General features: G+C 35.1%; 1 protein-coding gene across 4 annotated transcripts in view; it reads right to left on the reverse strand.

The window, feature by feature from the left end:
* Nucleotides 1-319: 319 nt before the first annotated feature.
* PPP2R5E (protein phosphatase 2 regulatory subunit B'epsilon) overlaps nucleotides 320-17274 on the reverse strand; it is a 61655-nt gene continuing 44700 nt past the window's right edge. For 3 of the 4 annotated variants that reach the window (XM_007437679.4, XM_007437678.4, XM_088149741.1), the window contains 12 exons: nucleotides 13030-13131; nucleotides 11486-11578; nucleotides 10830-10960; nucleotides 10667-10726; nucleotides 8879-8987; nucleotides 6689-6742; nucleotides 6523-6573; nucleotides 5624-5743; nucleotides 4177-4304; nucleotides 3067-3168; nucleotides 2119-2262; nucleotides 320-598 (listed from right to left, as the gene is read on the reverse strand). In XM_007437679.4, coding sequence (XP_007437741.1) covers nucleotides 499-598; nucleotides 2119-2262; nucleotides 3067-3168; nucleotides 4177-4304; nucleotides 5624-5743; nucleotides 6523-6573; nucleotides 6689-6742; nucleotides 8879-8987; nucleotides 10667-10726; nucleotides 10830-10960; nucleotides 11486-11578; nucleotides 13030-13131 — 1194 coding nt within the window. In that variant the 3' untranslated portion in view covers nucleotides 320-498. The remainder of the gene's footprint in view (nucleotides 599-2118; nucleotides 2263-3066; nucleotides 3169-4176; nucleotides 4305-5623; nucleotides 5744-6522; nucleotides 6574-6688; nucleotides 6743-8878; nucleotides 8988-10666; nucleotides 10727-10829; nucleotides 10961-11485; nucleotides 11579-13029; nucleotides 13132-17274) is intronic. The other variant, XM_007437680.4, reaches the window with a different exon arrangement.

The following is a 17274-nucleotide window of genomic DNA, read 5'->3' on the forward strand; positions in this document are numbered from 1 at the left end:
TAAAGTCAAATTACATCATAGTTATCAGAGGAAAAAGATGGTACACAAACTCATAAGAAATGACAATCTTTTTTTCTCTTTTACTATAAATACATTTAACAGTTTAGCAGAAACACAAGCTAAATTTAAGATTGTTCACATTTGAAGTTGTATCACTCTCGGCTAATGATAAATAAGGAACAGGTCCTGACAATGGAATTTGGACATAGCAATTTCATCAACAGATCTTTTGAAGACTGGTTTAAAGAAGGGTTAAAACAATGATTTTTTTTAAAGTTCTGAAAAGTCCATCTGTTGTCCAAACTTTGGATTGAAGTCCTTATTTTTTTTTTTTTTTTTTTTTTTTACTTAGAGACAGATATATACAGTGCTGTTGTAATAATGAAACAAATGTGAAATCTACTGTAAAGTTGCACAATACAGAAAACTGTTGCTCCATCTTCTACTACATACATGTGTGACTCCACAGGTTAATTAATGCTGCTTTGTTTCTTTTTGTTAAGTTGGAATTATTCCATCACGTCTAAGACCTCTTTTCAGTTCCAAATCTTCCAGTTTCTTCCATAGCTCTTCACGTTCTTTCTCTTTTTTCTTCTCACTAGCAAAATAAAAAATAAAATTAATGGCAAGATTTAGAGGTAAATAATGCACTAAGTATCCAATTTTCTCTGAAAAATTCTAAGACTGAACATAAAAAGAGAAACTTCATAGTAATGTCATGGATTTAAACAAGAATACAAGCAAGTGGTGCCTTGTAATATCCAGTTATTTCAAGTCTGAAAGTTGCAATATTGGCAACTCTAGTCCCATAACTTATTTGAATTTCTTAACCGTTAAACGAAAATGAGCTTTAGATAATAAAATAAAAATTGCTAAAAGTTAACAAAATGAAACTATGTATCAAGTATATACTGTGGATTTTTTAAAAGAGAGGAGGAGTTTGTTATAACTGCTGCATTTAAAGGCCTTCAAACCTATACTGTGTTTAGTATATCTCTTCACTGAGAAGTCAACATCACACATAAAGTCTAGTATAAACCTGCATCAGAGGAGTACATTTCATCTCTAAGAATTATTCTGTTTTTATTCTCTCCTTACTTATACATTCTTATGTTTAATTATTTATGAAAACAACTATTAGTATTAGTTTTCACATTTAATTGTAATTGAATGGTTATCAAAATTTTTGAGCCCAGCTTTTCACAAAACAGGAACTGCTATTTTAGATTTGTATTTCTCCAGTTTGCGACCTCTGTAACTACTTCATTTTCCATTTTTCAGAATCCAAATAATCTACCATCTAATTCTGTTTTTTGTAATGCCCTAGAGTGACTAAAAATAATACATACCAAACACATGTAGAAACTATAGTATTGTGAATTCATGAACAATCTGAAATTCTAGAACTCTTCTTTTAATAAAAGCCAAAGCAAAAACAAAAGGCCTCACTCTCTACTAAATTGTACCCTATAGCTGATCAAGGTTTTCTGTATTTATAAGAATCATGTTGCTATTAAGTGCCTGGTTCTAAAGAATATTGTGGTTGGATTTGTAATAATTGAAATTGGCTTTATTTTAAAAAAAGAAAAAAACAAACTATACCAGTGAAGAATCATTAAGTTATAAAATAAATAATTTTCTGGATTATTATATAAAAATCATAGCTTTAAAATGTATTTGATGGAAAATTGGTGAAATTATATTTTGACAATCTGTGTTTATCAAATACAAGATTCCAGCAGAGATGCCAAAAACATGATCAGTGCATGCTTAATATCCAAGGTTGTATAATTTCTCAATGAATATGAATCATGTTTACAAAAAGATTCATATTATGTCACATTAGTAGCATCCTTCTTATATGAGTTTTCCTAGAAATTCCCGAACATTATATATTCTGTCTATTTTAAAGAAAAAGTTAATAAGCAAGCATAATTTAGAATCAATTGGTCTATACTAGGAGGCATAAAGTGTACATAAAACTAAGGGCACCTAGTACCCCACCACATTTCATATTTTTAAATTTTAAAAAAATAAATAAGCAGTGAGCTATGAGAGACTGGTGTTCGAATTAAACAACATTGTGGCCTCCAAAAATATGTGAGAGGCTATACTAACCTAACAAGGCTTGATGACATACAGTACCCTTCGCTTTGCTTGTGGGAACCCCAAGTCTCACAAAAGAAACGACTTTCACCAAGTCGCAAACTGCCCAGAGTTCCCGAAGTTTCCTCATTAGTTTCACCTGCTGCTTTGGATAAGCTGAAATTTCAGACAAAAGATGAACTATAATTGGAGAAGGATTATTAAGAAAAAGACAGAGAAACATTTTATCTAGGGTGCAACTAATGATTGTATGAATGGCACTTCTTCTAGATCCTGCAATGTCAAAGCCTTGGATGTATCAAGATAACAGAAGCAGAAAGGCAGGACTGAAAATGTGTCACTTTGCTCAGAGATTTCAGTAAATGATCAGGTAGAAGTCACAAGGGTTAGTGTCAAATGCTTTCTCACCCCACCAAAAAGTCAAGTATATTCTGAACACTATCTTCAAGCAAAGTGATGGTTAAATTGTTGAGGGTTTTGTTTTGGTTTGGTTTGGTAACTGTATGGTTTTATTAGACCAAAATTCTTGATACATGTAAGTCTTTAAGAACATAGAGCCAAAAGAAGTTCTGTGAGGAATGCAAGTTCACAAGCTACGCAATGGGTACTGTATCTCATAAAGGGGGAAAAAACAACCATCTATGTCTTGCAAGGGCCAGGCTAATGAGCATGCAGGGGGAAAAATGAGGCATTGCAATCAATTGTGTGTGAAAAGTATGCAATTACTGCAAAGAAGGGAGGGGAGGGGAGGGGAGGGGAGGGGAGGGGAGGGGAGGGGAGGGGAGGGGAAGGGAAGGGAAGGGAAGGGAAGGGAAGGGAAGGGAAGGGAAGGGAAGGGAAGGGAAGGGAAGGGAAGGGAAGGGAAGGGAAGGGAAGGGAAGGGAAGGGAAGGGAAGGGAAGGGGACGAACCAAAAACTGCAGGTTTTATGCAAAGCTGACAAAAAGCTTTAAAAAGTTACCGCTGGCGATCTGACTTGTAAGTTGCTGTGAGCTCATCAAACATGGCGCTATTCATTTCCATAAATGCCTTCAGCACATTGTATACTAACGCCACAATAGCCCTGTGAAATATGAAAGAAATTATTCTACGCTCACATGTTTGCAATATTCAAATGCATTTTGTTTTCTATCTCACAAAAGATAGAATATTCTAATCTAAGCTACCATTATAGCCCCTTTGAGACACCATTATCTCTGCTGAATGATTTATGTCAGCTTCTATGCCTACAATGTTTCAGGCTTTTGTGCACCTGCAACATTATTAAAATTGATTAAACAAATGTTCCTGCTGCACTGACCATAGAAGACAACAATTTTCATGGATCTTCTGAGATATGGTCTTTCTTCACTACCCCAAATCTATCAGAATTCCATGCTAACTATTTTTGTGATGAGAATTTGCAATCATGGCCAAATACTAGAAAAAGAAATTTAGCCTTGTATTTCAATTATGCTGACAGGCAAAACTAAAATTAGAAAAACAGAAAGAAGATAAAACAGTTACTTGAAGACAGAAGAGCAAAAAAATGTTACATGTAAAATTGAATTTTCCACATTACATTCTTTAAAAACGTAGTAAACTCATGTTTATCATAAAAAAAAAAATACTGAGCTTATTAGGCTCACACTTAAGTATAAGTGGGCACTATTCTGAAGCTTTAGTTTTCACATTCTTCACAGATTTTCTTTCATAACATGTTTCTTATTCAGTTCCTCAAAGTTGTTTTTTTACTACAGATCACACTCAACAAAACAGCACTTTATTAAAGCATTGTTCTGAAGATTCTTGTAAAAACAAGTCTAATCAGGTTCAACAGAAAATACTGATGCATTTTTAAGTAGTAAAGGGATATTTTACTGTTTGTCAGATGGTTGAAATAATATTATGGACTACATTTTCCTAGCTGGTGCTGGCATGTTACTGAGTAACTATAGTATACTACTGATAACATTACCACCATTCAGTTCAATGTAGTTCTCCATATTACAATACAAAAGACAGCACTGAATTCAAAAGAAGAAACAAATGTACTGAAAAATAAGCAGTAATAACAACCAGAACAACTTACGGATTCCAATGTTCTTTGGAAATCCTGTACAGACTGGAAAACATGATAGGAAGTATTACATTGGAATTCTCCTCTATCAAACTCATTATGTATTCATTATTCCAATAGTACAGTGCTCTTTCAGCCACCTTGGGGAAAAAAAATTAGTATTTTCAAAACTGTTTATGCCTAAATGCAAACAAAAACAAGTGAAAAACATGCCCAAGAAGAAATTAGGTAACACCCAACTGATGAAAGAAGAAATTTGCTTGTGTATAGAGAAGTTTTCTTAGTTGTCTCCCCAGAAATCTGATAAAGGAGTTTTCTGGGCATGCACGTATATGTGTGCACATACTGGGCCATAACTATCTGCCCCTCCTGCTTGCATTGCAACACTCCATCCACCATCTTGTCAATTTTGACCCCACCCCTGCAGATACTGCTGTGCTGGGGGGAGCTGAGAAGAGAGAAAATTAAGTAAGGCAAGGCAAACTCCATTCAAAATTACTAGCTCAAACTTGGAAAGGGGAATGAGGCAAGGACAGAATTCTCAGAACCACAACTGAAACATTATAAATCACTTCCTATTCCAGATTATTTACTTCCAGAAAACTATCAAACTACCCTCAGAACAGCTGGACTGGTAATATACCAGAAGAAAAACTGAATGTTTTACAGAACATTAAAACATTCCATCCCTAGGACTGTTAATTTTGTACATTCCTATTAAATGCTTTTAATTATTTCCCTCTCTGGGGAGCAGAAATATTAAATTACATTTGATGGAGTCTGTTGACACAGAAATATGAAGAATGTTTTCTAGGACTTCCAGGCCAACAGAGCAATTAAAAAAAAACTTAAACTTTTTAACACCTATTTGCATTTATTTTTCAGTAATCTGCAAGAATTTTACTCGAACTGATTCTGTGCTGTTTCTTTCATAACAATCGCCTACCAAAAGTTAAAGGTCTGAGGGGTAGGGGAATACTGTATGTGGAACTTGCTTTTTACAAACTGTAAAGCTCTTTCATGAATAAAAACAAGGAACAAAAACCCTGAACCTATTCACCTAAAAGGAGCAAATATGCTTGCAAATTTCATTATATTTTTCCAGCAAATACAACTACCAATATTTTTCTTGAAGAAATAATAACAAATATAACAATAATAGTAATAACAGCTGCAACTACTACTACTAGTAGTATAATAATAATATCACACAAAGCCATTTACATCAATTTGACTGAAATTTGTCCAATCCACTCCTTGTAATTAATTTATAATAAAAATGATAGAAATGAAGGTTTGGGTTTCTGAAAAAGAACTAGATCTAGTGAGGATGTCAATTCCAATTAGACTCCACATTAATGTGAGGCAATTTGAGTTGTTTCCCAAAACCCAGTCTGTACCTAATCTTGCAGACATGACACATTTATAATAATTAGCCTTGTCTAGTTGCAATACTGACCTGAAAATGAGGGCTAGAGACACATTTAGCTAATTGTTTAAACAATGGTTCCTGAATTTTGACAAACTGTGAAGGTTCAATCACATCCAATATTTCTTCCAGCTCTCCAAGGAACATGACCTAAAATAAATGTTTTAAAAACTATTAAATACGAACATGTTTTCCTTATAATCTGTCTATTAAGTTTCCAAGAAAGCATTAATTCAGCTGAATTTTATGAACAAAAGGAATGTTTATTTGCTAATACTAGCTGCAATTATCAGGCTGTTTCTCAAGAAATATATGCTAAAAACAGTATTTTTAACTGATAGAGAAATATCATGTAACGCATGTTTCAATATGCTTTATCATTATAAGACTGTATTTCAGATTGGCACCTAACATTAAATATAAGGGTTTAAATACATTTAAGAACATCTCTTTACTTTTTCCAGATGGCATTAAGAAAGTAACTATTATTTTATTCCTACCACAATATGGAACCTAATAATATTGCTTATGTCAAAATCTAAGTTGGACTGCTGTCTAACTTTAAACAAAGTAATGGACTTTTGGCATCTGAGTAGTCAATGATGAAACTACACATACATAAAAATTAAGAAGCGTGTTCTACTTTTCACATGTGTGTCATTGAGACTGGAAGCAAATGAGAAAACATTTGTTGTGACATCACAACACAAAATACACCACTTTGGGATGAAGTTGTATGCAAATACATAAGGAGCAATTCACATTTTGACAAAAGTTCTATTTGCTATGGACAACCATGGCTTTATGTTCCTCTAGGCATTATATTCTTCACTGTGTGAAGAAATACAATTAATTTCTGTCCCAAGATTCCCCTTTTTCCTAAGTATTCTATTTTAAATAGGAAAGCAATCTAAGCTCATCAAATATACCTCTTTTTGACTGCAAGTTTTCGGCCAGAATTTCATTAAACCTCTAATGACCTAAATTAAAGCAGAAAAAGTAAACAGACCAATTAGATATGGTAATATACCAGTCTGCAAAATTTTTATTCAAGATTTTAAAATGCTGATCTGTGCATATATATCTTATATTTACAGGTTCTGTGAGTGAAGGGTCTTTCTCTAGAAACTGCACGATGCAATACGCCAACTGCAGAAACAAAAAAGAACGTGTGCATTAAAATCTTTAACTGAAAGGAAAAGAAATCAAAAATTGTTATAGTGACTAATCTTGACGTATAATTTGAATTGTAACTACTAAGGGGAGACTGCTCATTGTACTTCCTGGCTCTTTCATCCTACTTTTTGCCACAGTGTCTTGCACCTTTCATCAACTGCAACTGTAGTCTGGGGGATCCCTTTGAAACACCGTAAGGAGTTATGCAGGGAGCTGTAATAGAAAAGGGCAGATCAGGCATTCCTGTCTTCCTCTACTGCCTTGTCTGCAAGTGGGCTGTTTGGGATATAGTTTATATTTCATCACAAGTCATATTCTGCTCCAAGCAAGACTGAAACACATTTGGTCTAAATCACATTCTACAGTATACCAGAGCAACTACATAAATGTGAATTTAATAACATTTACAATTCAGCCTTGAATGGCTTGTCTTGAGGATGTGTTTTCTTTACATTTTTTTGGCAGCACTAAGCATCTTGTGAGATTTTATGAGATGAGCTAGTGGCTCTGTAGAAAATAGGTATATAAAAAGACTAACCTGCATAAACATTAGAGGAAAAGTTTACCAAACAATACTTTCTGTGACTCAGGAAAAGGGTAGACATACCATATGGTAAGAATTATTATCAGTTTAAGAAAAGAAGAATATTATACAACCTAAGGTACAGGAGCCAATTCAGAATTCATGCTGCATATTTCCACTAATGCAATGCAAACAGCCCATGCAGTCACATCTGACACAGAGTCAATTTTACAACACCAGAAACAAGTTTTTAGCTCTATCTAATCTCCTTACTGGAGAGAAGGGTTTTCTCTCCATAAGAACATAAGACAAAAGTTTTAAACCCCTTATTTTCTACAGTTCCTCCCATTTCAGATAGATAACAATACAACTTTCAACTGACACAGAGTTTACCAAAAGAAAATTAAGGAAAAAGAAAGGTAGAAAAGTATATGATTATGACCATCTGTTCCACCCTAATCAACTAGGGGGGACATCTAACTTCTGAATTTCCAACTTCAAAAGGAAGACAGCAGAGAGAGAGAGAGAGACAGACAGACAGACAGACAGACAGATGCTTGATTCAGAACCTGTTCTATTTTTTATGACAGAACCCATTCTATTTTGCTCTTATCCAAATGTGTTAATTCAGGGGTGGGAAACTTGTGACTCCAAAGCTACACAAGGATTCAAAGTTTTTCTTTTGTAGCCTTCCAAACAACTATTGAATTTTGCTAATGTGATTGCTATAAATCAGTGACAGTTTTCCATGACTTTAAGGTAGGATACAGAAATGCATCAGAAGCCCTAATAGGTTTAACTCTTAAAAAACTAAGGAAACCTACCCATCCCCAAATTTCAATCATACTGATGTGGCCACGCAATATCATTCACTGTGGCACAGCTAGCAAAACATCATTCATCTTTCTGCTAGATGTATCTCTCAATGCAACATTAAACAATGTTTAAAAAAATATTCGTAAGATCTAATTAGTAAGATTTGTGTTATTATCTTCCCATACATTTTAAAAATGCCTCCCCCACATTATACTAAAAATAAAAATTAACAGCAATTATTTGAGGGATTTTACCAAGATATTGAAGTCTACGGATTGTACAATATATTTATACGCATGAAGTCAAAAGTTTCAAATACCAATCATGACAAAGATCTTTACCTGAAAATGGGGCCAAGATCCTCTGCATAATGGGTGATAATAAAATGGACTAGAGATTTCCTTCCACCAACAACTCACATCTTAGACAACTTTCACACTCTGAATTACTATATACTATAGCTAGGTTCACACAAAGCATTGACTTCTTTGGTTTGGCTTAGCAAATTGTGAAAATTTAGTGACTGTGACTTACAAGTAATGTTTTATGGCTTAGTGTATTATAAGAATCCAGCCAAATGTGGCTTATTTAATAAACCAAGCTTACAACAATCCATGGGTTAGTACAATTTGTGAACCCAGTCTATGCTTCATTATGCATGGTGGTAGATAAATTCTTCTTACTTAGTGATGTTGTACATTCAGTATAGAACAGAATGTGGCACAGTTCTTACAAAAATATAATACAAAAAATAGTACTAATGTTTCTACCTGTGCATGGAACAGCGATAGACTTCTAACGGTATGTAGAGGGATCAGTACTTTCACCAAAAACTGTTTATGCTCTGCTTTAAGAGGTAAAGCAAAGCCATTGATAATACTAGAAACAAGAAAAAAAGAAACATTTTATTTATTTGTTATCTAGGTTTATTTGATGTATAACTTGCTTTTCCTCCAAGCTTACATTGGGCTCAACCTTCATTTTATCCCCACCACAGCAACCTTGTGAGGTAGGTTGGGCTGAGAGAGTGCGACTGGTCCAAAGTCACCCAGTCAGTGTCCATGGCTAAGGGTGGACTTGAACCTGGATCTCCCTGGAGCTCATCCAACATCTTACCCATGGCATCCTCAATATACACCAATCAGAATATTATTAGCAGAGGTATGTAATACTGAGATCTGAAATGGGCAAAACTGCTTCTAATCTGGCACAGGTGCATTTTCTGCACCTGTGAGCAACTCCTTAAAAGAGTCACACCTTTCCATGACATTGCACAGAAGCTGCGCAGGTTCGAGAAAATACTCTTTGAACTCAGGAGATGTTACGGAGGTAATGACAGATGCAGTCACTGCCTTGTTGCCACTTTCTTAATACCTCCTTAGTTCCAACTGAGACTTCATGACTATTCTGTAAGACCAGTAAAAGGTGTGACTCCTTTTGAGGAGCTGTGAACAGGTACAAAGAGAATGACTATGTCAAATCTGAAACACCTCTGCTGCCTTTGGATCCAAATACTGCACATTCCTAATCACTAATCACATCTATATAGGATTAGACATTGAAAAGACCACAACGTATCAATATATTGATATGTACAAGCAGTGCATATTATTCTATTATAATGATGACTGATTAATTTACTGTTTCCGACTGCTTTAATTCCTGAGATGTTCTGTACTGGTTCGCTCATGTATACTGCTCATTTGGCCAGAACAGGGAAGTTTATAAATACTGATAAATAACCAAATAAGCTAGAGACTTTTCTCTCATTATTATCCATTATTCATATTTATATTTCACCTTTTCTCTGGGAGCTCAAGACAGCATACATGGATGTTATAACAAAAACTAATTTATTAGCTCTTAAAAAGGCCCTGAAAACATATTTTTTGTAAAGGCTTTGACTGATTTTGATCATTTATTATACTTGCTTCATTTGCATTAATTGCTAGTTTAACTGTTTTTTATATTTTATATTTCTTGTAAGGTAGCAAGAGACTTTGGTACTGGACAGTATACTAAATTAAATAAATTTAATTTAAATCAAATTAGATCAAATCCTGGAAGTGGTCACCTGTCTTCTTGTCCTATGAATGAATGAATGAATGAATGAATGAGTGAATGAATGAATGAATGAATGAATGAGTGAATGAGGGTCAGGATATAATGGAAATGTAACTGTGTGACCTGGCATCTAAATTTAGCTTTTACATTACTTTGAATGAAGTAAGCTTTTGCTAATAAATAAAGAAATATATAGTTAAATGGATGCTTTGCAGCTAAGAATTCAGAAGCCATAAACTCTGAAAAAAGGCAGTATATTTACATAATATTACTATATTTACATCTGGTAAATATAAGTGCCACAGAGCAAACATTCAGATGGAGTAAATGTAATAACAGTACAATGATAATGACGTTCCTTTTTTCCAAGTAAGTATGTTTGGATATTTCCATACTAATCTTCCCCGAATTTAAAATATTCTTCACAAGTCACAATTGACACTAATGCAGGAGTGCTATAGGCCACATTAATTGTAAGATTGAGACTTCATTACCTTCCTAATATTTCCAGCAGTTCAGCCACACCATTAAAGTGTTCAGTTTCATAAACAAACCTGCAAAAGCAAATTGCATAGATTAAACATTCATACTTATTCAGTGATACCATCATATAACTCCAAAGAAAGTTTCCTGTGCCTCTATCCTCCTAAAACTTACCGTAGAAAAATATTGTTAATCTGTTTTCTGATAAATGCTCTAAGACCAAGGAACTTGCCATAAATTCTGTGTAAGACTGTTTTTAAATAGTCCCGTTCCCGAGGATCTTCACTGTCAAATAACTCCAAAAGCTATTAAAATAAAGCAAAACACAACAGGTCACAGACATTATTTGACTCTAAGCTTTAATATATCTGAAACGCTTTGATCTGTCCAAAAACTGCAGTTCTCTTTTTCTATTTACTATATGTTCTGAAATCATTTAGCACATCATTAGTTTTTGTCTTTTCTGCCTGATCCTTGCCACCTGGTTCTATATTAGCAAATGATAACAGAGGAGGATCCGACTTCAGACTTGCTGTAGGACTTAAGGTATATTCATATGGGGCAAGAAATTTTTCAATCAGTGGATTCTGGCAAATTCTTATGTAAAATTTTTGTCAAGTTTCTTAGTGCCAACATTTACCATTTCTTGAAGTTCACATCCAGTGAACATAGCTACGATCCTTCAATATTAAATATTGAATATGAAATATTCATAAGAAATACCCCTGAAATGAATGAGCACAAGTAACTAAACACTGCTATTCATCGGGATTAATAAAAGCTAGTATAATTATTAATACCATACAATTAAATAAAACAGAGCTCTGTACCTGTAATACAAATTTCTGATCTATATACTTTTTGGCAATGCTGGGCTGAAATTCTTGGCTTTCCAAAAATCGTATGAAAAATTCATATACAAGCTGTAAAAAATAAAAACACAGGTTAGTCCTGACTAAATGCATGCTGTAATTCTACTGAACATATCAATACACTATTATTTTGGTTTTTACTAAGAGAAAGTAAATTAACATAGAAAAAGATATCATCCTAGATCACTTGAGCTGCCCATCTGCTGCCCCACTTTCCATACATAAAAGCCCTAAATGTTCCCATTTATACAAATTCTGTTGTTGACACTACTGTTCAGTCCAAATTTTTAAAAATACTGGGATATAAATCCAAAGAGTATCTTATTTCCATGTATTCACGTGAATCTGAGTGACTGAAACCTAGTGCTCATTAATTGTTATTTATCATCAGAAGAACTCATGCTAAGAGCAGGCACTCTCCACCTCTATACTTGTTCACTGAGTTGTCTCCCACAGGTAATCAACAGCATATTCCTTCTGCCCTCCAGACTTTTGAAATCACATAAAATAAAGCAATTACAATGTTGACGAGAGTTGATTAAACAGTTTGGATTCATTTAATAGTAATCAGAAAATGTTCAGGAGCATTCTACACTACAGCAATAGAGATGCCTGTTACAGAGCAATCTGATTTAATCAGGAGTCTGTTGCATAGTACAAAGATTTGGCTTCTTTCCACCTGAAGGTCACTTATATTTACATTCTCTTTCTTTAAAGCCTGCAGAATAAAAAAATTATTGGGTCCACACAATACGGAAGAAAGATTTATACAACCCTTCTTCACTGCCACTTCTCTAATAAAATTCCCTCTCAGATGCATTTTAAAGAAATTTATTCAGAGACAGTTTATTTTTTACTCTTGACAGGGTGTGCTTGCTCAAATGGAGCTGTCTCACAAACTGGGGATTCTTCCTGACTCACAGTTCTTAGTTGATCAGCAAGCAGATTGCCTTCACACAATCATGGTTGCAGCTGCAATTCACTCTGAATGGGGCTGCCCCTGAAGACTGTTTGGAAGGTTCAGTTGTTCAGTATGCAATGGCCCAAGTAGTTATTCGAGTACCTAGGTTCACCTATGCAATATGCACTATTGTGGGAGCCACACTGGTTGCCAGTAAGCTCCTGGATGCGATTTAATGTGCTAGTTATCATCTTTAAAGCCTGATATGCCTTAGAGCTCGGTATCCCTAAGACTACTTTCTCCAGGTTTCATCTGCCTACCTAAGTGAGGGAGGGCTTGCTGGGGGTACCAAATCTGAGGGAATGCCCTCCAAAGAAAGTCCTTGCTTCAAACATCTCACTGATGCTCCCCCAACCTCTGGAATAGCCTGTCCCTGCTATCTGGGATATCAGATTTCTTACTGATGCTCCCTGAACCTGTGGAATAGCCCACCCCTTTCTATTATAGTTTTGAGAGCCAAGAAAGCATGGCTCTTCAGCAGGCATTTGGGGATGTCTGAAGATTCTGCTTTCCAAGTGACATAATTTATTAATACAATCACCTGTAAATGTGGCCATGATGCCTCAAGAGTAGGTTCATCTTCTTCCGGATCAAACTCATTGCTATCACTTGGAGGAAGCGTTCGGAATATATTGCAAGAAACCTTGAAATGGTAAAGAAAGAACATTAAAATCTCTACTACAAATATCGGCCAATTACAAGGCCTGAGATGCAGCAACTAAAATATAACACTTTTTGGATAATTTACAAATTACTAGAATTCATTCCACTCAAGATTCTGGAGAATCATTCTTAGATAATAACAATTTCTATAGCACTTTATGATTAACAGGTGCACTAATGATCCTTGTCTGATTTTTACCCTTGTAATAAAAGCAGGTAACAGCTTCTGACAACACTAAAGAGACTACTTTTTTGCCACTGCTCTAATCTGATTAGCACCTTTAAATTCCAGTCTGAAGGAGCTACAGTACTGAATAGGAGAGAACAGGAGAATGTTATCCTTGAATATGGTGTCTTTCTAAAACCCTAGCCCTAACCCTAACTGGTCTGCCACTGCCTTTTTCTATTCCCTGCTTAGCTTCTCAGATTAGCCAATATTGAGTAAGTGCCGCCATTTGTTGAAGCACAGCATTAGTATAGAGTATTTAAAGGCTTATTATTTATTTAAAGTAACAAATAATAACTCATATACTTTTGTACATGTAAATAAAAGAAATACAGGTGCAGAATTTGATAGGCATTTCAGTTTTTATTAAACACTTCTATGGATTTTTCACCAATAAAACAGATTTGGACCAAGGAGAAAAGTACCTCTACAGAGTTCTAAGGATACAGAAATAAAAGTCACATTGAGAAGAATTAAAATTGAGAAACAGTAACTAGGAATAATTTTTTCTGTAATTTATATCTCCTCACCACAAGAGGGTGCATTCTAATATACTGTTGCTAGTAAAAACTTAATTACTTTTACTGAGATCTTTGGAATGTATCTCACAGCATGTTATTCTTAGAAGAAAGAAGCCTGTTAGTAATAAATACCACAACTCATTTAATCTTCCTTTGGGATATATTTGTTAATAAAATGTATGTTCTGTTTTCTATAAATTTAGATCCATCTCACAGGATCTGGTATATCAGATTCAATGAAATCCGGAATCAAATTAGGCAGTTTGGGAGAAATGAAGGAGGATTCCCTACAATGCCTGTTTCCAACAGCTTTATGTCTCCAACGGACATGGCATTTGCCATTTATACCTACAAATATAACTTAACACTGGCCCTTATCATAGTAATCAAGACAATTCTAATTTGTAAAAGCATGTAAAAAAAAATCAACAAAACTACTGAAGCTGAGAAAATTGATAGTAATAAATCGCTTCAAACAATGATTAACTATTTTGCAAACCAGAATATATTGTCCTCTGTGTTATATAAGAATTCCACTTTCTAGAGAAGTCATATATCCAATCTGAATATGTCCCTAAATTTCCCTACCCACCTCCAAAATAAAAATTAACAATGAGGCATGCTTCTGAGGGCAGAAGCAGCCTCTATACAGGTAGTCCTTGAGTTATGACCATTCGTTCAGTGACCATTTAAAGTTACAACAGTGCTGAAGAAATGGACTTGCAATTGGTCCCCAAAAGTTATAGCCATTGCAGCACCCCCGCGTTCACGTGTTTGCAATCTAGGTGCTTGGCAACCTCTTCACACTTACAACCAGTTGCCAAGCACCTAGTGATCCGGTGATCGCCATATGCAACCTTCCCTGATGGCTTACCACAAGCAAAGTCAATGGGTAAGCTGGCAGAGGAAGTTGCAAGTCGCTTGGGTAAATCTCCCCCACCCTCCCCAGCCTTTGCTTGCACGCATCGCACCCTCCTTCCCCTCTTCACTCGCTCGCATGCACTGCACCCTCTTCCCCGTTCACTCGCTTGCATGCACAAGTGCCCTACTTCCCCCTTCACTCGCTTGCACCATATCCTCCTTCCCTCACTCGTACACACCAGCACCCTCCTTCCCCTTCACTCGCCCATATCCATGCATGCACCACACCCTCCTTCCTTCCTTCGCTCACTCGCATGGCACCCCCTTCTCGTTATGTGTTGCATGAATAATATTCAAAATGTTTTTGTGTGTGAAAATTACATTTTAAACATAATCTGAAATTATATTCTTTAAAATATCTGGTATAGACCCTTACTCAAAACTAAACACTAGTTTTGAGGATTTTTATGCTAAATATATATCATTGGATAGATATTTTTTGCAATTCTTGAAGTAATCTGCTTTATTACTCATAGGAACATTTGTCAATTGATACACCAGCAATCAAATGACAAGTATACTGTTTAACATTTATAGGATGCAAACATTAGGACTAACATTTTGACAAGCAGGTTGAATAATATATTACCATAGTCAGTTATACTGTAAAGCAAAATGCATAACCTGTGACTTCAGACACACATGTAGCCCCCAAAAGCCTTTAAAGTGAGCCCCAAGGGCCTCCAAAAGTTCTTACCAAATTAGAATCCTTAACAGAAGAGAAATATTATTCACTGGGGACTAACTATATTAATTGTATTTGTTTTAACTAAACTGTTAATGAGTTCAAATCCAATTTGTCCTGTCTAACTTGCCACTTTTTAGAATACAACATTCAAAGACCCCATGGACCATAAAAATATTCTGAGCCTCTGCCAGAAAATTCCATAAAAAGCAAAACATTATTTATGCATAGACATCACATACAAAATATATTCATTAAAATTTCAAGTATAAGGCCCCCAGCATCAGAATGTAGCCTCATAGATTTCATGCTGCTGAAACAGTGTAGGAAAATAGCCAATTTTCATCAGTGTAATTTTCAGTCAATGTTGAAGTTCTGGTCAGTTTTAAGGGTAGTAATGGGTACACAAGTTTTGGATTAAGGAAAATCCTTCCATTCCCGTCCTAAAAAAGAAAACCCCAAACAAGTAAAAAAGCTGGACATTTTGAGCTCTGTCCATTCCAGTGACAAACACATCAACAAAAGATCTTGTGGGCCACAGGCAGATCAGGAGTTACACTGTGGCCTCTGACCCCAAAATTGCTACTCCCGCTCTATACAAATCTTGTAACCATCTGACTGTATAAATGGAATAGATACAGGTATATTCCAGTTAAAATAAACATCTTTTGGGCATGACTACTTGTTTTGTCTTTACAGGTAGTCATTGCTTAATGACCATTCATTTAACAATGGTTCGAAATTACAACGGTCTCAGAAAAGGTGCTTGATGGCCTATAAAGCACTTCCAGCCATTATAAAATGTAGCACTGCCCCCCCCCCCCACAATCACATGGCTGCATTTTAGGTGCTTGGCAACGGACTTGCATTTACGACCAGTTGCCAAGCACCCCGCAATCATGTGATCACCATTTGCAATCTTCTCTGCTGGCTTCCCCATTATATAATTAGTTGTATAATATAGTTCTATGTAGACAACAGCTATATAAAAATGAAAATCTAGGCTACAACTTTTAGTTCTCCCTATAATGTATTATGAGGGACTGGAATAAAAAGGAGTTTTATATAATGCATAGGTTGAACAAAGGCTTTATTTAACAGAAATCAATACATTCTTTGCAATAATTTAATAACAAGTTAAATAGATATGATTAAAAATCAGGTAAGGAGAATATTTCTTTATTTCGACGAGTTGAATATAATATCACTAAGCCATTATCAAAATATGGCCAAAGTAAACAAGCTAGTATCTTGGTTACCCACATTCTTGTGGATATCCCCTGCACCTGCCAGGCTCACTTTCCCACCATTGTAATGTACTTTAAATATATTTTCATTTTTTCAAAATAAAGGTATCCAGTTTCACCTTATTTCAAGTTATTTCTAGATTTCACAAAAATATTTTTATAGAATTCTATTTTCAAATTCCTCTCTTCTATGACAAACACAAACATTTCTAGATCTTATAGCATATGCTCCAAATATACATAGAGTATTTGCTAAAAGTCTGCTACGTACAACATAACTTTGGGAGAGACACAATGTAGGGAAATGGGACTCTGAGTTACGCAGAGGTCTTTGTTCTTCTGATGTTGGTAGTTATCTGAAGAACATCTGGAGTTAAAGAGGTGACTTAGCAGATTCCAGTAACAACAATGTAGTGATACATTTGGCCAGGCACCAAAGCAACTATTCATCATTATAATCAGGGAAGACATAACCACTAATATGTGCATAGTTCATATAGAAAATAATCTGTGCTGCCATCTT

The sequence above is a fragment of the Python bivittatus genome, unplaced genomic scaffold, assembly GCF_059951505.1.
Source record: "Python bivittatus isolate LINGU-HERP-01145 unplaced genomic scaffold, Pbiv_v1 ctg000580_np1212, whole genome shotgun sequence".
NCBI classification, from domain to species: domain Eukaryota; kingdom Metazoa; phylum Chordata; class Lepidosauria; order Squamata; family Pythonidae; genus Python; species Python bivittatus.